A 21535-nucleotide genomic window follows, 5' to 3' on the forward strand; every position below is an offset into this window, starting at 1 on the left:
TGCCTAGCAAAATTTATATGCCACAACACTTCCAGAACAATACCTGCTTCAAAGGCACAGCAAGGTGAATAAGGCTATTTATTGATGGAGTCTATCTGACGAGCTGGAAACCACAGTCATTTCCATAAAAGGTCCATTTAAAATAAATCCTGCTTTCATTTTCCTGAGGGCCACTTGAATTCCTTCCACACAGGGAGAAGGTCAGGACTGATGTTCTTAATCCTTTGCAGCAAGTTTTTTCCTGCGCTGCTTCTGTTGTTAATATTTGCTGCAGGGAGAGAGTAATAAGCCAGAGAGAGTGTTCAGTGAAATCTGGAGGACGGGGGGAGCCCCTTGCAGGCACCCCAGGCTCACCGAGCACCGCGTTTCTGCTCCGTCGAGTGCCGCATCCGCGGCGTGCGCGTCCCCGCTGGGGCTGGCAGGAGCAGGGAGCCTTCCCAGGGAGCTCTCTGTGACAGCTGACAGACTCAAGCTAAAGGGAAAAGCTGCCTTAGTCTGTGTGTGGCTGCTGTTTTGGATTAAAAAAGCAACCACAGGAACTGTCAAAATACCTTGTGCGTCGGATTTGCTTTTGCTCGGTAGATGTTTGGGAATAGCAGGTTTGGAGCGTGGTGCTCAGAGTAAATATAACCACAGCTTGAAGCAGTTCTGATTTGGCTCCCTATGAATGTATTCAGCATCTCACCAATTGGGCTCTCACTGCCTGCAGCGTGGTCTAGGTAATTATCACGGGGGCAGGGAGGTCTGCCATTTTCAGCATATTAAGGCGGAATTACTCCTTTTATTCTGCCATTTTCTTCTTCTGATCTGAGTTAGTATTTCAAGGCCCACTCAGAGCTGAAAGGTTTTGAAATGGCACAGTAGTAGGGGTGAGCAGGAGCGTGTAGGTGAAATGAGGAGTAAGAAATTTACAGCTGGGAGGGGTAATGATTGTTCATTGTGACTACTTGGCCTCGGTTAAACGTTGGGGTGCCAAGCTACTGTGTGGGTTTTGTTTTTTGTTAGGCTCCTCTTGTTCCATGTTACCTTCTCAAGAGCAAATTCACCGTGAACCAAGTTGCTTTTCCAAAGGTTGTGCTTTTAAGTACAGCAAATTTGTGCATTGAATTTTACCTGTTTTGTTTTGTTTTTTTTTTTTCCCACCTAGTCAAGTAGCCTGCAGTCACAGAATGAAAGGGAAGAGGGAAAAGCAACCACAAGGTGAAAAGGATTATTCTGATTCCTGGAGCAATTTGTTGATTTTCCTATTTCCTTTTGGAATGTTCCACTTCTCTTTCAAAGATTTGTGTGCTTCTTCATCCTGCCCAAATGGGCTTGTCAAGTGGAATTAGAGGTTGCAGAGATTAAGGATTGGGAAAATGAGCTTATACCTTAAGGGAATTTCAGAAACCTGGGTGAGAAAGACCATAAACACACAGCTGAATGGATGGGTAGCTGACTTCTGCAGGGAAAAATAAAATAGGAGATATCAAAATTTTACTCTGAGATGCTAATATAAAATATGAAATATTACGGGATGTATTTCTGTGCCCTGTTATGGGAATGGACAAGGACTGCTTTCTGCTTTAATTCCATAATTGAAAGTCAGATTTCCAGAGGTGTTGAACACCCACAATTCTCATGCTGGTAAAGTTCTTAGGCATTTTCAGCATTTCTGAAAGTCGTGCTGTTTTACCTGATACAGACCAGGACTTTTTTCCTTCTGGAAGCAGAGGGAATGATCTTGTTAGGGTGGTCTGAGACGTGTGCCGAGGATTTCTCTTCAGATAATCCTGGGTGAGGAAGCCAGTGCTCCTTTCTAGGGTTTTGGTTTCAGATTCTGACTGTGTGTTTCACTTTCTGGTGTATGTTTACCTGTGCACCAGTTCCTGAAGGGGTGCTGCCGCTGGTGAACTGCAAAGTAGTTTCTGTTGTTGCCAAATACTTGAAATAGTGTCAGTGTGTCAGATAATTAATACCCAGTCAGCAGTGATTATCAAAATAGCATTAGAAATCCATGGCTATTTCTATCAAAACTAGATGATCACCAAGAAATAATTAGTTATTTTAAGAAATGAGTGAGTTACTAAGCCTGGCATTCAAGTCGCTGCAACTGAAGACGCTGATTTTTAATTTTTTTTTTTTTTAATGAGATGAGAAAATGAATTGATTACAGAAAATGTAGTGATTACAGAATTTGTGGCTCTTTCTCTAGGAGCAAGCTGATTAAGACAGGTGTCTGAGCCAGTTTTGAAGCTGGTTAGTTACCTTTTGCTTATCAAATGCTTGAGTTTTTCAGACCATCTGCTGACACCCAACTTTTGGCATCATTCACTTGGAAGCAGTGGCACAGGCAGCAGAGTGAAATAAGCACAGCTCCACGGTGCTCTGCTGTTTGGTCACAGTAGAGAAAGATGTGTGTGTGTGTCCCATGCTGGTTTCTGCTGGTGTCCTGAAGGAGAGCATGCTGATGGTGCATGGAGCGTGGTACAGCTCTGCCATGGCCCATCTGTGTGTGCACCAGTCAGGTGAGACTTGGAAACACCCACAGCTCCTGTCAGCTTTACAACCACAGAGATTTATTTTCTTCCCTTTGAAGGAATCAATCCCTAGGGTTAATTCTTGATTAGCTTAATGCTTTCTTTTTATCACCTTCTGCATGAATGGAGAGTGAATTTGACATGCTTCTCCACCATCCCTTTTATCTTTAATGCTGTGTATGTGGAAGGTGCCAGAGTGGGTGTTTGCAGATGCTGACCTCTTGCCAGGTGAGATGCTGCCAGTGGTTTGATGCAGGCTGATGAGGAGTCACATTGCTGAGCCACTTGTGGCTTCATGAGAGAGTGGAACAGCAGGAATGGATGAGGCAGGGCTGTGTGCAGTCTGCACTAAGGGCTTGTACAAATGGATGTTAGGAATAAACTGAAGGAGTGTCATCCTCTGTCTGTGGTCTGCAGAGTCATGCAGCTTCTCTGAGTCTCTGTGTGTCTTTTGATGGATAATGCACTTACCTCCCAGGCCTGGAGGCGTTTGAAAATGTGTAATAGCAATTATTGCTTTTGTACAGCTGTGCACTGCCTGCTTTCCTGGATGCAGCTTTTCTGCACATGCAGTTAGGTGTTCCAAGCAGAACATCTCACTGTCACAGGGATTGATGCCTTTGGTAGGAAGGAGATCTCTACTCCATGGAGCTGTTGGATTTAAATGGTGGAGAGGGGACACTTGTCTCATTCTCAAAAAAAACCAAAACCAGTTAGAGAAAGGAATTAAACCCATTTGATTGCCTTTCCATCAAACAGGCAAGCATGTATAAACACCTTCAGAAACATTCTGAGGTAGAACAGAATGGAATTTGCTTGGATTTGTTTGCCCAGCTGCTGTCTTCCCTGAGGTGCAGCTCAGTCCAGCCAGGAGAAATGCTGTGCTCACAGCTCTGCTTTCCAGTGCCTCAGTCCTTGGAGGTGCCAGGCGATGTGAGCATCAGTCCTGTCAGCACAGTGCAGATTTCATGGGTCTGGCACCTCAGACCATGCCTCCTCCAGGGAAAAAGGAAGGAATTCACTTGTGCAAGCCCACAGTTATGGCAGTTATGCTGAAGTGATGTGTGCACCTCCTGCACTCACACTTAGAGGGCTCTGCCTTGGAGAAGACTTGTGCTTTAGTGAAATATGGAATATGTCTTACATGTAAAATGGAAAGATCTCTTCAGTTATAAATTCTAGAGTTTCTTCCTTTTCCCCCAAATTGCTTAGGAAGCAATTTTTGACATTTATTGTTGTATTGATCATGTTTGACCTTGGAGTGATTCTTTGATATTCTGTTTGAGACAGTGGGACACTTTTTTTGCATTGCCCTTGGGAGAAATAGTTTTCTTTAGTTCTTTGATAAGTTTGTGAAAAGAAAGTTAGAAAGCTCTTTTTAAAATCAGTTTTGGTTTGTTTTGTTGTTTTATTGGTGGGTTTTTTTTGGTACAGTATAATGAAGGGCTAATTGTAATGAGTTAGATGTGAATTTCAAAACTCCTCCCTCCCACTAAGCTATTTACTATAATAAATGCTATTTTGATTTGAAATTTGTTTGTCTTTGACAAGAGAAATTATTGTGAAGTTAATTCAAACGTGTTTGTTGATCCCCCCCACCAGAGACTGCAGTTGCAGAAGGACAAGCTTTGTATTTCCAAAAGAAAGCACTGTCTTTAAGTGGAAAGGAATTGTCTCTCTGAATGCAGTGATCTATAATTTCTACTCCTAGCTATTTTATTTTAAGGAGAAAAGAAGACAAACAAAATTGCCTATTACTCTTTAAAAGCTTTTACCACTGCTCTGGGCACCTGGAAGATGCTGATTCTGACACCTTTACCTCAGCTATCTCAAGTGGGATCATGTGGCCAAAGTAGCTAAACCAAAGAAATGGTCCTAATAGTTCTTTTATTTCTTTGCCAGGAAAATGTAACAGGTCATGTATAGGTTGGATTTGTTTTATTTAGAAAAACACATTGGGGGGGGGATATTTAGAAAAGCACAGGGGATGTTGCTGGCCCCTGCTCCTGCAGCCCCACCAGTGGCTCACAGACACAACCACACATGGCACAAAACCAGCCTGGCCTTTGAGGACCAGCTCTTCCCAAAGGCCTCTGCCTTAATGGAATGCTTTAAAAAGGGCACTGCTAGGTGTTTTTTGTTTCAGAAATAAGGAGCACCATGGAGGGACCTGCTGCTCCATGAGGCTGGTTTGTGTGTGCTGGCTTGCAGTCTCTGAGCCCTGTCCAAGGGACTGAGCTGGCAGCCCTCAATGGCATTAGCATGGAGTTGTGACTTGATCTGAGGAGAAAAAGGGCATGCAGAACCATTTGATCCTTCAGCTGAGCTAATTCCCACATTTTCCTCTTTGCCGTTTGTTGCACAAGTGTTATTTGTCTTTCTCTAGCGTTCAGTTTCCTTTGCTTATCTGCAGTGCTGCAGCCTTGAATAACACCATGTCCTTCCTAGAGATGTTTAACTAGAGATTGTTTTCCCAATTAGTGATTTAATGATCAACAACTAGAGGAATATTGTTAGCTGGTTTGTTTGAAAGCAAATGTGTGTCTTGGGGGCTTGTATTTGCTAGCAGTGTGCTCCCTTAGTTGTGCATACCTTGTTGTGCCTCCTGGCCCTTAGTGTCAAACCCCTGGGGTGGAGTGGTAGCAGAAGATGGGCACCATGATCAGGTCAGACAAAGTGGGAAGGGAGAGCCATGTGTCAGGAGAAAAATGGAGTATATTTCCAGATCTGGGTGGGGAGGGAAGTTGAAGTTGAGCTAGAACTGGTAATTTTGATTCAGAGAGTTGAGAAGAAATTTTTAATCTTTTTTTTTTTCCCCCAATTCAATTTTCCGCTGTAATTACCAGGCACCTCTGCTCATCATCTTTATGGATTGATGTCTCCTTCAGCTCTGAGAATAATGTACTTTAGATGCTGTTGTGACTGCATGTAGGCACTAGTAACTGTGAATCCAAGATACTGAAAAAGTGGGTAATAGGAGTACTATAGATAACTGTGGTGCTATTTAAAACACACATTGATAAAGAAGTCTGGAGACATGAATTCTACTCCTCTCTCTGCCTCATGATTCCTCTCTGAGTCAGGAGAAATCTGTGCACTTTTTTTTGATCCTGTGGTTCAGCTCCTTTAAAGCTACATCAGAGCCTTCTGACTTGTACCCTTGCTTTTGGTACCCACAGAAAAGACCAGTTGTCTTTCCCACAGAATGGGATGAATATACTTCAGGAGTAGGACTCCTGAATTACAACCACTCTCTGGACCAGTGGCAATGGCTGCTGCAGTCTGTGCAAAAGCAAGACAGTTTGTACTGCTTGGCCCCTCGTCTTTGATTGGACTCCATTTCTCCACTCAAAAATCTCGTTCAACATTTCTAAATGTGGCTCCCTCTGGCAGAGAGAATTTGCTCTCCAAAACCGAGAAATTGCCCACAACAGTCAGAAAGTGCTGCAACCATTAAGTGATTCTGGTTGCATCTGTTTCTGAGCGTGACAAAGCGTCTCGGGGTGTCTGCAGACAGTGAGAAGCAGCGTCTGAGCCAGCAGAGCACAGATGTCTGCCTGGGTGATTGAACAGGCCCAAAGCTACACTTCTAGCCTGGTGTCATTCTTTGAGAAGCAAGAGCTGATTTACCCTCTTGGGGTGCAGCTAAACCTGAAACTCAGCTTGCTCAGGAGAACTGGGTCTCTGCATGGGCAGGACCAGTGGCCAGGGCATCCCTGGGCTGGCCCCACGGATCGCGCTTGGCTCGAATTGCATGTGGTAATTCCATTCCTCCTCAAAGAGTCAGCCAACATTAAAGTGAGTACAAGTGGAGGGCATTAACTGAGCTCAAGTGAAAAACATTAATTTTAGCATACAGCATGTCTCAGATTTCTGACTCTGTATGACTGTGGAGACCTTGTGTGCGAAAGTATAATTTCAAGTGTAGATATTTTCCCTGAAAGAGATAAAATGACTGCATTAATGTGTCACTTGGGGCTAGTTTTCTTTACACAAAATGTGACTGATTGAACAGCTTTTTCTCTGCTATAAACATTTAGGATTGAACACAGCAGTCTGTGTGTATGTGATATGCATTTGTGTATTTACATACAGTCACACTGTCATAGACATGCTAATGTATACATTCACACTACTCTGTACTTACATATCACCAATATGGGTTATATCTTAGGTGATAGCTGTGCCATGCATATGGTTGAGCTGACCTTAGGAAAGATACCAAGGGTAATAATAGACACAGTGGGTAGTGTTTGTGCACTTTCTGGGCATATTAGATGCACCAGGAGTGCATAAATATCAAAGATTAGTGTCTTGTAAAAATTTCTTTTAAATGAAAAAACTTGCCAAATGTTAATCTAAGTTGCTTTTTTTATGACCCTCAAAAAGTTAGAGGTGAATCAAGTTGAATTTTTTTAGTTGATATTGTTTAATTTTGTATTATTGCAGAAACTGGAACACAAAGAAGTTTTGGTTGGCTTGTTGTTCCTGGTTTTCCCATTCATCCCAGCCAGCAACCTCTTCTTCAGGGTGGGATTTGTGGTGGCAGAGCGAGTCCTTTACATGCCGAGGTAACTATTGCAATGAATTTTTTTTGCTAATGAGACCACCATCTCATTTTCTGAAAGCAGGCATGATTGCTTCTTCCCTTTTAAGTACTTCAAACATTATATTGCCAGTCAGTGTGTTCTCTGCCTGGGAGTTTTGGTGTTACAGCATGAGAGATTTTATAGTCAGCTGAGAGCAGATTGCTTGGCAGGAGCAAAGCTACTCAAAATCCTTGCTTTTCTTTTTAAACACAGGGGGTTTTTTTGTGTGCTTGACACAGCTCAATACAGAGATGAGGTGTTGTTTCTTAGGGGTTGTCCTCCAAGGCTCTTTTTCTTGGTAGCATTATCAAATTGAATTCCTTAATGACTTTATCTTAAAGACAGCAGCTGGAAAGTTAGCCTGTCGTGTTTTTATTGGGTTCTTGTTCAGCTTTCCCACTCCATTAGGTGGTCAGTAAATACAAGGGAGACCTGCTGTCTCAAAAGGCTCCTGGATTCAGCTGTGGGATATGTACATGGGCTCCTGCCTGTAAGCTTCTGATTGCATACACACCTGAGAGTGGAGATTTGCACTTGGTGAACAGGAGGAGGAAAATCCAGCCACTTCTCCATCCCTCAGCCAGTGCTTTGAATTTCCCCTCAGCTTCCAGCCTCTAACAATTGTCACTTCAGCTGTCTGGGTTCTTCCCATTGCATTTATGCAGGGACAGCTTTGAGGTGTCATTTGTGACACCTCCACAGTGCCCACACCGGAGGCTGCAGTGGCACTCCAAGGCCATTCATCCAAGGTGCACCAGACCATTGCCCATTTGGCAGAAACACAAGCTGGTTGAGGCTGGGAAGGACCTTGGGAGGTCATCTGGTCCTAATCCCCTGGGCAAGCAGAGCCAGTTGTCTGGGACCAGGTACAAACAGCTTTGAGTCCAAAGAGGGAGATTCCACAGCAGCTCTGGGTAACTTGTGCCAGTATAGTTTGTTCCATAAGTAAATGCTGTGCCTTGGATTCTGCAGGTTAGAAATCTCAATTCTACCTTTGCTGCAGGGGGCCAGCCTCTGTTATATCAGATGGGAACTGCCATTGCAGAGCTGATGACAAAACAGAAGTCCTCAGTTTCACCCTGGCTTACTTTGTGACAACTGAAACAGAAGTTTCATTCCACAAAACATTTAAATTCTATTCCCCCAGTGCTTAGAGGCAGTCTTTTGAAAAACTGTACATTTTTTGATTGTCATTGGTGCAAGCACTGTCACAAAAAGGCTGCTCATTGGTGTAAACATCAGGCAGTGGAGGAGCTATTGCATGTGCTATAAAGCTCTTATGCAGTTAGGCTCTATCCCTGTGCCTCTGTACACAGACTTGCTTTTTAGGTTAAATTCTGCTGACTTGGTTCACATCACTAGCCCTGCCTTTGTTAGCTGAGGGTACACCTGAAAGTATGGTGAGTGAAAGTTGTCTCTCAGAGTTATTTTGCAAATGATGCCCTCAACTAATGGATCCTGCATCATTTCAAATTAACTTGGAAATCAGATTGCTTTAAATTCATGTAACAGAAAATGAGGAAACACATGAAAGAGCAAAGCTATTAAGGAAACAGTCAGCTGAACACAGGGCTGTGTTGAGTGGCTGCGTTTCTGAATCTCAAAAGAACAACTGCGGAAAATACTTCAGCTGTCAGCAGTTCCTCGTCCTCCTCCAGATGAGACTGCTGATATAATGAGAGGAGGGGCAATGAAGAAGAAAAAAGGGTATGTTTGCACAGAGAAAATTAATCAGCGTTAACATGTGTGCATATAGTTTGTATAATGCTTTTCATCTCCCTGAGGGCTTTGCAAATATATGACCTACAAAGTAGGTGATTGATAGTCGCTACTTTTTTTTTTTTTTCCAATTAGAGAGACTGAGGTAGAAGGATTAAATCTGGAGTAAGTCTGTGTCAGAGCCCCTGGATCTCATACTTGGCTCAGATCACTCCTGTCCTGCTTTGCAACATTTGGTTTTTGCTCTTGGCCCAGGCTGGCAGGTAGCTGGCATGAAAGGGAAGGCAGAGCCTGGCAGTGCATGGCAAAGGTGGGGACATCCTTGCCAAATGATCTGGACAGAGCTGGGCATCTCTTGCATCCTCCAGGTCCAAAATTGCAGGGGTGGTGAGGGGGACATCTGCTAACATTCATGACTATGGCGACACAAAAACAATGTGATTTTGTTTTGTTTTGCTTTTTCCCTTGGGAGGATGGCAATTTAGTAAGGATGGCTAAGGAAGTGCTCGTGTTCTTTATTTAGAACAGCCTGTAGCATTTTTCTCAAGTTACATCATGAAAAGGGGTTTTCCTGTCTCTAAAACTGAGCGAGGCAGAGGTTGCCATGCAGTTTTATTTAGACAAAAGTCCTCAGAGAGGTTCAGAGGATTTGGGGATCTATGTTTTTGGGCTTATGCTAGAAGGCACTTTCCTCTCTCTGTTTCAAGCAATAGCCTTTTATTGATATTTATGGATGTGGCACTTGCATTTTTACAGATGGGACAGTGGAATATATGTGTCACAGCCTGAAGTCCTAATTCAGTGGTGCTCAGTAGGTACCTGGGGAAAATGTCAAGCATTTTCTTTTCAATAAAATTTAAGTAAGGACCCCAGGATTTATGTAAAAGATGTTATAAATAGAAAGAAGAAAGAAATAAGCCTTTTGCTCAATGTCTAATTATATGGCTGGGCCTTGCCTTCTGGGGATTGATGGGTATTTGGAACAATTCCTCTTCTGTCTGCAGCCCTGCCTCAGGGGAGAGGCATACAAACTATGTCAGAATGGTTGAATGTTTTCTTTAATTGTGTTCAGCTAAACAGAAATATTTGGAGAAAATATTTCATGTATTTATTTTTCATTTGGAGGTTACAAGCACTTACTTGTTTAAATTAGGAATTTTTAATAACAGTATTCCTTTAGGTTGAAAAACTCAATTGGAAAACAATTTATTGTCTTTTAGCTTTTAATTTTGTTTGTTTGTTTTTTCTTGTGTGTTAAATTGGAAAACTTGTTTTCAGGAGGGCAAAAGATGTGAAATACCTAGGGAGTGATGAACAGGATACAACTCTCTAGGCCAGTTTTACAAAGTGACATCACTTTAAAAGCTGAGTCAGTGAAAGACTTAAATTACAGTTTTTCCCCCTCTTCAAAATGTCAATGCAAATGCTGCTCAGAACCCCACAGACAGTCTAATTGTTTGGAATTGCAGAATGACTGCGGGCAGGCAGTTGTTCTGAGTCCTGAGCAATTTGTGGTCAGGCAGGAGCAGCAGCTCTTCCTCTGTGTAGCCCTTTAGTCTGCAGAAACAGGAGCAGCAATGCAAACTCTTGGGCTGTCCAGGAGCTGCCTGCTCTGCTGACATTCCCTCAGAGCTGGGCTTGCCCTCACCTCATGGGATCAGACCTCTCCTACCAGAGCAATTTCTGTGTTTTCCTCATCTTTCACTGCTGCCCTGATAGCTGAGGCTCCTGGCTGAGCTGTTGTGTCATAGCTGGACAACTTTAGCTGTTTTCAGAGCCTCATATGGACCAACAAATCAACCAAAACATCACTCCGTGGTTATTTCCAATTTGCTGAAAGCAATAGGCAATCCAGGGGTACCTGCCCCATTTTTATGGCCACTTGTTTGGGGTGGATATTGCAGTGAGTGGGTTGCAGGGTGCACAGTTACTCTTTCCCAGCACAGGCAATTACAGCTTGCTGTCAGGTTTTTTTGCCAGCTCCTCACTATATCAGGAGTTGATGTTGCAGCCCTAATTGACAATACTGGGAGATGAGATCACTGCTGTGTACAGGATGGCACTTGCTTCACCATCTATCTTAAAATCTGCAAGAAAGCCATCACCCAGGAAAAAGCACACTTGTATTTTTCAAGGAATCAACACATCATGCTAAAGTTTTCCTCGTGCCAAGGCAAAGCAGAGACCATATGAATTTTTGCCTCTGCATAGAGCTTGTTTTTAATCCTTTGTGCTAATACATTTTTTTCCAGCTGGTGTAAACATTAGTAACTTACGTAATTGGAGGGGGGGAAAAAAGGAACCTGGTACGTGGTGGAATCATCTGTAACTTTTAAGAACCTGATAATTTCTAGGCAGAAGTGCCCAGTGCTAACAGGGCAGCCACTTGGGGATGGGACTCACCAGTGCTTCTCTCTGGGGAGCATGTCATGTACTCCACATTACCTTCATTTTCCTAAAGACCAGTTGTGAAATGGGGTTTCAGTTTCCTGTGCCACTCCTTTCTTTATTGTCATTTGAAGCTACAAGTTCACCAGGAGCTGAATTTCTGTTTGCCTTTCCAAATTCTTTCAGTATTAGGTCAGATCCTGTAAAGGATCATCTGATTTACAGCAGAAGCTTCTCTTTTTATTTGGAGTCAAACACTGACCCAGTGAAGTCAGCAGCCAAAGTCCCATTGGCTCCGTGGAGCCAGTTTATCTTCTCCCCGATCTCAATGCAATGACACAATTAAGCATTTTGCCGGTTTTCACGTTAAGTCCACAAGTCATTTGGGATTTGTATATGGAATCCAAGTTACACCTGTTCCATTTACTTGAAACAGACACGATTTCACTGCCTGCTCTGCTGCTGCGTTCTTGCGGCGACCACGGGGCAGCCAAAGTTCAGAAGAAGTGAACTGGATTATATTCCCTGTAATTCAGGTGCAGACCTGGGGGCACTGGGAGTGAAATGGGAGACTATTATGTGATGGCAATGGGCCAGAGTGCAGCCCCAGCTGGGTCCCTCTTTCCTGTGAGGGATGTCTCTGTCCCCCTGCAGGGTGTCAGTTTGAGCAGCACTCTGCAAAAATGGCTCGTGGCTGGAGGCGAGGTGCTTGGGACTTCAGCTGGGGCAAGTGACCCCAGTGCTGCTTCCCCATCTGTGAAACAGGGATAATAACTCCACTTTGCCCTTCAAAAGGGGGCAGAGTCATTCCTCATTAATAAATGAGGAATAACTCCTTTCTAAAGGCTAAATGCTGTGAGCAGCTACCTTGCAGATGCATGTCCGAACTTCAGCTCCTGCCTTTGGAGGCTTGCCCCTTCCCTATTAAAACACTTCAAGGGGAAATCAAAGCAGCCAACCTCTGTTAATGCAGGCAAGAAATGCTGAGATGCCAGTGCCACATATTTTGGCAGAAGGCAGTAAAGATGTAGGAATAAAAACTGAAATGATTCTGCAAATCTGAAAAAGATGAGCTCATGGCATGTTTGGTCTAGGCTGCTGTATTGCGTTATTTTAACGAAATTTAAAACATGCTTTTGAGAAATGTGTTGTGTTTTGGGCATGTACAGGAAATAGCTATATTTTTGTGGAGTTATGGGCACTAATGGCTGTAGTGGAAAGATTTCTGGTTTTGTTGTGATAGATTAAAGCTATAGGAAGACCTTCAAATGCATTTATTCTGCTCTTGAAAATAATAGAGATAGGTAAAGATGCTGGTTTTAAAAATAATAGGTTAATGTCATCTTGTGGAAGTAATCTACTTGGGCATGCTGATTGAAAGTGTAATTCTTATTTACAAGGCAATACATTGGCCTTAAGATGATTCCTTGTGAAATTTAATAGATAATATTCTTATATTTTTTGAGTTTTTGGAGACTTGTGATTGAACTGTATGGGAAATTATTTCGTATTATGGAATTCCAGAGGTTATGACAGTATTTAAATTAAAACTGTAGCATACAGACCCATCTCCACTGAAGTCTATAAGACGTAGGGAAATTTCTGTGGAATCTTCATGGAATTATATTGGATTTTGCATTTATAAAATGTTTTCTTTCCATAATTCATATAGAATGAGAAACGTGGAAGGTTTCTATATTACCTGTAAATATTTCAGGTAGAAATCTGTTGGACATGAAATCTTGGACTCAAACACTCTAATGAAGGGAGTTGTTTATCATGTAACTTTTTGGAAGGAAGTGGAAATGCGTCCAAATGTTGAATAGCTACTCTAGGGTTAGTAAAACCATTAATTTCTAGTCCATATTTTCTCCCTAATAAGGAAAAGTTCCTGCATTTTCTCTAATTACATCACGTTCTGCCTAGAGGATCACATTGCTAGTATAGGTAAATCATTTTGATTACTTAGCTGATCATGTCTAAGTACCTTTAGTATAGGCCTACACAGCTTTTAATTTAGAGCCAGTGACAAAGTCTTAGCACTAACTCATCAGGTACCTTTCCAAGTTAGAGATATTCTTCCAGTGTTTATAGTTTGCTATGTCTTTGTATTATGACCTGCAGACTTTATTCCAGGAAAAACCTACTTAATTCCAGTGAAAATGGGGTACTGTATTCAGCAGGCTCAGTAGAGGTTAAGTATGTTCAATATAAGCTAAGTATGTTGCTGGTTCTTGGTTGTCACACTGATACTTCAGAGCTGTAGAGATTTTTTTTTCCAGTGGAATTTTTATTATATCTTGATGGTCTTCCTGAAGTCTTTCAAAACCTCTAGTGACCAGGGAAATGTATATCAATTCTATGTCAGCCTTACTGAGAAAGAGGCAGTCTGAACAATGCTTTTCCCCTTGTTCCCAAAACTCAGTACCAGTGGATGCTGCTGGCTTACTCTGTGGCACAGACACACCCCACATCCTCCTTGTCTTTGGACATTTAGTCCAAAGCATGACTGTTAAACAGATTTTTCCCTTCTAGTACCATCTGGTTGAGTAAGTTTTGGTACATTGATACTCACATCATCCTGCAAAAAATACCTTGTTGTAGTTAACCCAAGGAGTGCTGACTGTAGTGAAACTTTAGACAAAAACAGTAGAGACAAAAGACTTCTCTAACCCAAGATGAAGTTTACAGTCAAAAGGAGATGGACAACAAAAAGGATGGCTGGGGAGAGCAGCCCAGAAGTGCCCCTTTGGAAGGGGACACCCATCTGAGAGTTGGGACATCAAGGTTTATCTGCCACACCCCCCAGCATCTTTTTGGGATAGATAGTGCTGATCTAAACCCTGCTGAAGCACTTGGTGCTGGCAGTTTGATCTAGATCTGGCCTAGGCCATGCTTGCACTTTTGTTACATTTTCTAGCCTGTAACTTGCTGGGTTTAGGCTATCCTTGTGCCAGCTGTGAGGCAAAGTCTCAACCCAGTAGCGATTGTTATATATTAGAGTTAATTCATGCTATTTATATATATATGTGTATATAAAATATTGTAAAAATCCAACTCATGTCTTTGACCACCCTGGCTGGGAGCAGAGTCTTATTTCTATTCAATTTGTTCCCGGACAATACTAAAGATAATATCAAGTCCATTAGCTTAAGAATGAAGGCTTCCCAGACCATGAGTGTCGACTTCCCAGGAATGCCTGAGCCTTTCATCGGCACCACTCGATTACCTGTGAAATAAAGCTACCCAGAGGAAATTCAGACAGCCATTTGGACACCTGGACTGGCTTTGTATCTCTATGATCCCAGTGCTACATGTGAAGGGACACCAAAGGACATTCTGTCATTTCTGCCCCAGGCAGAATACACAGGATTTAAGCTGGCTGCAAGAAGCAGTCAGGGTGAACCACATGGGAGATACTGGCACTCTGGCAGTCGGATCCAGGTTCACCCAGCACCAAATTCTGGAGCTGATGCTGCCTTGGCTGTGGTGGGTTATTTGAAATTATATTTTGTTATTGATCTAATAAATATTTTTAATTTTTTTTTTATAATTTGGCTGCCGATTTGATCATTATAACACAAGTTTGGCAGTGCAAGGTAAACTTCTGTGAATTTCTGGAAAACCTGGGCCAGTGCAGTGTGGTTATTCCAGATCAGCACGTGGGCTCTCATGGCTGGGGGATTTTGAGGACTCAAAACCCCACACGTGCACCCACCTGCATCCCCAGGTCTGAGACTGACCCGGCACAGTGCTTTGAATCCAGGTGATCCAGTTTGCAGGAAGTGCCACAGCTTCTGAGTTTCTGGATATTTTGGGTCATGCAAAAATTTTTGTTTGTTTGTTTGTTTGGTCTTTTTTTGTCTAAGATTGGGCTTGATGATCTTGAAGGTCTTTTCCAGCCTTAATGTTTCTATGATTTTATGACCCAAGTGCAACCTAGCACGCACATACAAGTGCACTCTATTTCCAGATGGAAACATTCTTTTAAAAAGGCCAAAATTCATCCTGGCCCAAACAGCTCCAACCTTGAAAAACTTGACATTTTTCGTAAAGCAGCATCTTTGCTACTCTGCCAGCACAGCTCATCACTGGAGCTGTGTGCCTGAGAGTGCTTTTTGGGGCAGAAAGAACCATCGTGGCTATGCTTATTTTTGCCAGCGCTCCTTTCCACATGTGACTGCTGTAGTGAGGCAGGAGCAGCCCCCAGGGCATGCCAAGCGTGCTTTTTGCAATCAATTACTCTCCATTAGAGAAGTGTGAGCAGAGCCGATGAGTTTCCAGGGATGAACTGTCTTTTCCCCTGCAGCATCAGCCCTGCCTGCAAGCTGCATTTCAGCCGGCTTTGCCTCTTCCTCTCAGTGCCTTTGCTCTGCTCAGCTTCTGCATGTAAAGTTTGTTGTGCCAGGTAATATCTGTGTGGTACTGAGGCTTAGAAACTTGTGGGGAGCTCCAAAAGTGAGAGAATCCGAATGTTTGTGTTCAGCATTTGGAGCTGGCAGTAGAGTCTTTCTGGAGGGCAGCAGCAGAGCAGCGTGCATTTAGTCAAGAGCACAAGGGTTAAACTTGCCTCGGAGCAGCTTGGAAGAGAGGGTTGATTTTTATGGAGGGTAAGGGAGTCATCTTAAATAAGTGCTGGAAATCTAGAAGGAGTTTTGCAGCCCAGAAAGAGCCTCCTGGGTGAAATGTTGAAGCCAAGTGCATTTTCTGGTCTCAGTATGCTTTGGATATAATCCCTTTTGTTGCATTAGCAGCCCCTGAACATGGCAGTGTTTCTTCCATGCTTCCACAGGCTGCTTATAGGCAACTCTTTCCCAAACTGATGTGTATGCATGGATGCATCTGGATTGTTATCTAGGCTGAGCTATGAAATCTGGAGTAACTGCTTTGATGAAATCAGTGGATTTACTCCAAGTTTACATTTGTGTAGTTGAGATTAAATCAGTTTTTAAAAAACCCTAAGCAGTTAGTTCACAAGATTTGAGATCCACAAAATTACCATTAAAAAGTGTGAGGAAAGCATCTTTTCTGCATAGTTTCTCCCACCCTTTTTAAACTCCTTTTTACAGCCTTACCTGGGTGAGTTGGATGCAGCTGCTGGTGTCCAGGCTGGGTCTCTCAGAACTTCAGTTCTCAGCCTGCTCTGACCGTGCACTGTGCAGAGCCACAACTTGGAAAATGCAGCAGAAAGCATGACTAGAACATGCCTTGCTCTTCAGGAGTTTTCCACAGCAGCAGGTCTCCAGCCATTTTCTGAAGGAGGTGGAATGGTTTCTGCTGCAGGCAGATTGCTATAGCAGAGCATCCTGATAATCCAGGGCTGTGGCACATGTGGCTTTGATGGAATGCCATCACCACAAGAGCCAAATGCAGTGAAACTGTTCCTGACTTTTACTAAAAAGGGATAAACCTGATCCACGGAGAGCAGAGCTGTGTGCAAGCATCAGGAACAGCCTTGCCTTGGGAAGGGAGCAGTAATGGCCAAAGGAAAGGTTGAATTTGCAATCTAATTACCCAAGAAGTGTTTGCAAATATTAAATATATGCTGTTCTGGCTCTAGCTTTAATAGGGCAGTACATATAGAGCACCCTGGGAAATAAGGTCTGTATGCCACTGCATTCCCATCTGCTTGTGCCTCCTATCACTTTGCTTCCTTACAGGTGGAACAATATTAGCAAACCACAGAAATGACAGACAAAAATGTGTCATTGCCCAGCTCCCTGTGTGCAGTCTGCCAGAATCTCATGGCTATAGCACAGAGGGTTTCCCTGCTGGGCTGCCTGGCCCTCAGCCCTAGCTGTGATTTAGGGCATGCCTAAAGTGCCACTTTAATACTGCAGGAGTCTGAAAGGGTGAGGAGTCATGAAACCATTGGCTTGTTTGTCTATTTGCTCAGCTTTTCTGCTGCACTGTGGCATTCCTGAAGTTACAGGTTCTCCTGTAATGCATGCTCACTGTGAGCCCACATGAAATCTACTGCCATGTGAACTTGGTGGGCTGTTTCTCAGGACCCCAGGGACCAAGGTGGCATGGACTTCTCACTGCTGTAGCAGGCTGTTGCTTATTCTACAAAAGCCAAAAAAAAAAAAAAGAAAAAGAAAGAAAGAAATAAAGCCTAGCAGTTTTACAATAATCCAGTGGAAAATGGATTTAGGAAAGTGGTTTGGGGATTTTGCTTGTTTCTTATTGTTTTGGTTTTGCTACAGAGTATTTCAGAAAAGTGCTTGTGTGGCGAGGCTGAGGGAAAAGCTCTTCAGGAGAAATGGTTCCCTCCCTAGGAAATGCCCTTAGAGTTAACTAAGAAACCAAACAACCCCCAACCCCAAAACCCTGCAGCCTCAATACTATGCAGTTAGCTACACAGATGTCTGGAATGTAGTACTTAAGGGTAAGTTTTTCAAGCAGCAAACAAGTCTTTGATGAAAGGTCCTTTTGATTAGTTTTCTTTTTTATTCCCTGTGTGTGTGAGTAAAACCTGATTTCCTGGCAGGCCAGTGGTAAGATTTGATATGGAGTCAAGTCCCCCATCACTCTGAGGAGAAAAGCAAATCTGTTTGAAATGTTCTCTGTGTTTGTAGGCAGTGGCAGGGTCACAGCAGAATTAACCACAGAGGAGGCATTACCTGGCAAGTTACCTTCATCATTCGAGTGCAGCCTCACCTGCACCAGGGTACAACTGCTTGGGCTGCTGCTGGCTGGATAAAAGTCAGAGCCGCTTCAAAGGGCTCCTCTGAAGCCTGGGGAGGTCGGGATCAAGGGAAGAGGGATGAACCTGGGGTGGGTGGAGGGGCTCTCCAGGTCCAGTGACCATCAGGGCAGGTTGCAGCTGCAGCAGCTCCATCTTCACAAGTCTGGTGCTTCACTGGTTCAAAACGTCATGGTCACTGTGATAAAGGTAATTTCTGTGCTGGGACTGTTGGATCTAGTGTGAAACCAGTGAAGTAAGGCATGACAGATTATGTGGCTTTGGAACTAGGAAACAATAGTAATATAATTATGTTTTTTGGACAGATGCTTTAATGCATTGGTGTGGATACTCTGTTTTGTTTAGAGCAGATCAGGGGATCTGGAGGAGGTGTAATGTGATGCTGACTGTGCCTCAGACTGAGTACTGCTGCTAAGGCAGAAATTCCCAACAGCTGGGACAGGATTTGACATAAATACCAAGACATTGACTTTTGCATTTTTGTTTCTGTAGGAAGAGTCTGTTCTTGAATACATGAAGGTATACGGAAATTACTTTGAAAATGCCTTGTGCTAAAGCAATTGAATAATATTTATTTCAGATAATTAATTCCAAGGGAAGGATAAAATTGAGGCAAGGCAAAATAGCAGAGTGAAAACCGTCTGCAGGCTTTTGAGGCATTTCTTGTTGGAAAGGGAGGGATTATTACTGAGATTAGCTTTTCAGAGGTTTTAAAGTAGGGTTCAATAACTGTAAAGGCTGAATTGTTTGGCATCAACATCTCTATAGTTCAAAGTATTGGTTGCAGTTAATGTAGGTGCAATAAATATATATGTGCAAAAGAGTTAATGAAAAAACAGCCCAAGTACAACAAGAAACATGTTACAGCAAAGTAAATAAATATCAGGTAACCACTTCTGAAGAATGGTAGAACTCAAAAACAGCAGTGAAGGAGTTCTGAATGATCAGCAGATCTGATGCTGTCTCTGGATTTGCCCCATATGTTTTTACTTCTCTCAGTGTTCTGTAAGGCATCTGTACTGTGCCAGAGACAATGCAGTGGTGCTAATCAGTGCATGCAGCCAAGGCAGGTTTTTCCTCAATGACAGGAAGAATTCTTGTCCTTCTCCATCCTTGGGAATCCTAAGCAATAGCAATGTTTCCAGCTCTCCAGCAGGGCAAAGAAACCATGCCAAGAAGCACACACAGAGCTCCTCAAATATGGAACATTTTCCTTTTTCTGATCTCTTGACTTTCATCATATTTCATGCTTGCCTGCAAGGTCACCTCTGACAGGGGAATTTTGTTCCTGGTTTTTCTTACCTCGTAGCATTCTCACCGGGAAGTTGCTCCAACATCTCTGTACCGACCAGGAAAGCTTGTAAAGGTCTGGCCAGAGTGTGGGGAGCTGCAATGATCTCTCTAACTCCAGCCTGCCTGCTTTTAAATGTGGATTCAGCTGGGGTTCAAGGAGTGCCAGTGTTTGGGAAGGGCTATGCTTTTGTCCCTGTTCAGTGATTGACCGCAAGTGTCATTTGAGAGCCTTCTGCTCCCTTATTTCATCAGGGAGAGCTGCCTGGACTAAGAGAGGCTTTAAGTCTAACATTAAATCAGCTGTTGAGTAACCTGAAGAGTTCTAGATAAGCTAATGAAATTTGTTGAGCAATAGAAATTTAAATCCCTTGTAAAAAATTACAAGTAGAATTAGCGATTACAAAGTACAGCAAGCAAAAGCGCTGAATTTCCAACTCAGAGGGACATCATTGGAGGAATTAACATAACCCTTGAATTAAGGTAAATAATTACTGAATTGATGTAAATTTATTCAGGAGTAAGACTTCAGTCCAAATTTGGCTTGTGAAAATGCCACAGTAGTTATGAAAAGCCGTGGAAGTGCTGGGGGCTGGAGATGACTGTGTGTCAGCTCATGGGAGGGCAGCAAGGAAGATCTGCCAGCACATCTTAGCTCTTCTGGGCTGGGCACTGCAAGGGACAGGCTGGCCTTGATGTCAAAGTGCAAGACCCAGAGAGGCACTTCTGCCTTTTGCTGGTCTCTGTCACCTGCTCCTGCAGCAGCATTGACTACAGCACTCGCTCTCCTGCCCCAGCTTCACAATTTGTAAACTGGAATTAATAGCATCCACCACTGGGATTGTTTGGAGACTTCCCCCTGTTAAAATGCCTGTCATTTCCACACTGCTCCAGTAGTGCTCAGTATTACTGTTATTACATGGTGCTTTCCTAGCTTGCTGTTCAGAAAAGCAGCTGCCTTCTGTGGCTGGTGTAAGCTACCATTATGCTGGGTTATATTATGTATGTGACTGTACTTTTGGCATCCGGGTCTATCATTTAGATTAATTTGGAAATTGTGTAGTGACTTGAGGAAAACTGCTGTTGAATTGAAGTTTGTTAGCCCAGAAAATATCATTAGTCCAAAAATTCCCTGTAATTGTATAATAAATGCAATAGTGGATGGTCTTGCATATAAACCAGACACTTGAAATATAACTTTAGGTACATTTTGCCTTTCCTTTTTTTTTTTTTCTCCCCACAGTATGGGGTACTGCATCCTTTTTGTCCACGGTCTAAAAAAGCTGTCTACGTGGCTAAATAAATGGAGAATTACTGTTCCAACCCTCTTTGCTTTGCTGCTGCTTCTCTTCTCTTGGAAGACCGTGAAACAGAATGAAATCTGGCTGTCACGAGAATCCCTTTTCAGGTAGGAGTGACCACAGGAGAATACTTGCATTTTTATCTTGTTTAAAGTAGGTTTGTTGCATGGAATAGTTTTCTTTAGAAAAAGTTGTGCTATTGATGCATTGATCTAATTAACATTTTTATTATGATAAAATAGCACTTTCTGTTGTGTGATAACTGTGCAAAAACGGGTGTCAGCAGTTTACATGCTGATGGACAAACTTTGGTTCTGACAATCACATTTTTAAGACATGCTGTTTTTAAATAACTGATTCTGTAGATTTATTGATAGCATTACGCTTTTGTTTCTAAAGACAGCAAAAGTTTTTTTCAGCACTCGAGAATGCCATAGTAACGCTACTGAATATACTGAAATTTCTTTAGCAATGTTCTAATGACAAAAATAAAATGCCACAAAGTGCCAAACTTAATGTACCATATTTCATTTTATTTGATTACTCTTTGCCAAACAGCTCTGTTAACAACCTCATTTATGTATTTTCTTGCATTGAAACAGACTGTTTCATTTTGTGTTTTGCTAGAAAATGTATTGCATTTGCCTCCAGCTGCTTTCAGCAGTTGTCTAATTGTGAAGTAATTGCAGAAACGCAGGTGATCTGCACACAGGTTGAGCTTTATTTCCTAACTTATTGGCCTGAGCAAAGTTTAATTTATGCAGCACTGAAAGTATGAAATTGTTTTTTATGTGTACCCTTTGGTCTTCAGTGAACACTACTGAAGTGGTTGGAGCTCGCTTAGTGGGGCTGTTTGTTAAAAAATCTGGAACTGGGGTTTCTCCCCTCTGTGGGATTGATGGAATATTCTGAGTTGGAAGGGACCCACAAGGACCATTGAGCCCAGCTCTGAAGTGAATGGCCATAGAGGGATGGGATCAAACCCACAGCCTGGGCACTGTGAGCAGCACACTCTGAGCCAAG

At 42.8% G+C, this 21535-nt stretch overlaps 1 protein-coding gene across 3 annotated transcripts in view; it reads left to right on the forward strand.

Annotated features, from left to right (window-relative positions):
- The window catches only part of TMTC1 (transmembrane O-mannosyltransferase targeting cadherins 1), a 139460-nt gene that overhangs the window by 70070 nt on the left and 47855 nt on the right, over positions 1–21535 (forward strand). For all 3 annotated transcript variants that reach the window (XM_084206779.1, XM_084206780.1, XM_084206778.1), the window contains 2 exons: positions 6969–7090; positions 20455–20619. In XM_084206779.1, coding sequence (XP_084062905.1) covers positions 6969–7090; positions 20455–20619 — 287 coding nt within the window. The remainder of the gene's footprint in view (positions 1–6968; positions 7091–20454; positions 20620–21535) is intronic.

The sequence above is a fragment of the Fringilla coelebs genome (assembly GCF_963513975.1).
Source record: "Fringilla coelebs genome assembly, chromosome: 5".
In the NCBI taxonomy this organism is placed as follows: Eukaryota; Metazoa; Chordata; class Aves; order Passeriformes; family Fringillidae; genus Fringilla; species Fringilla coelebs.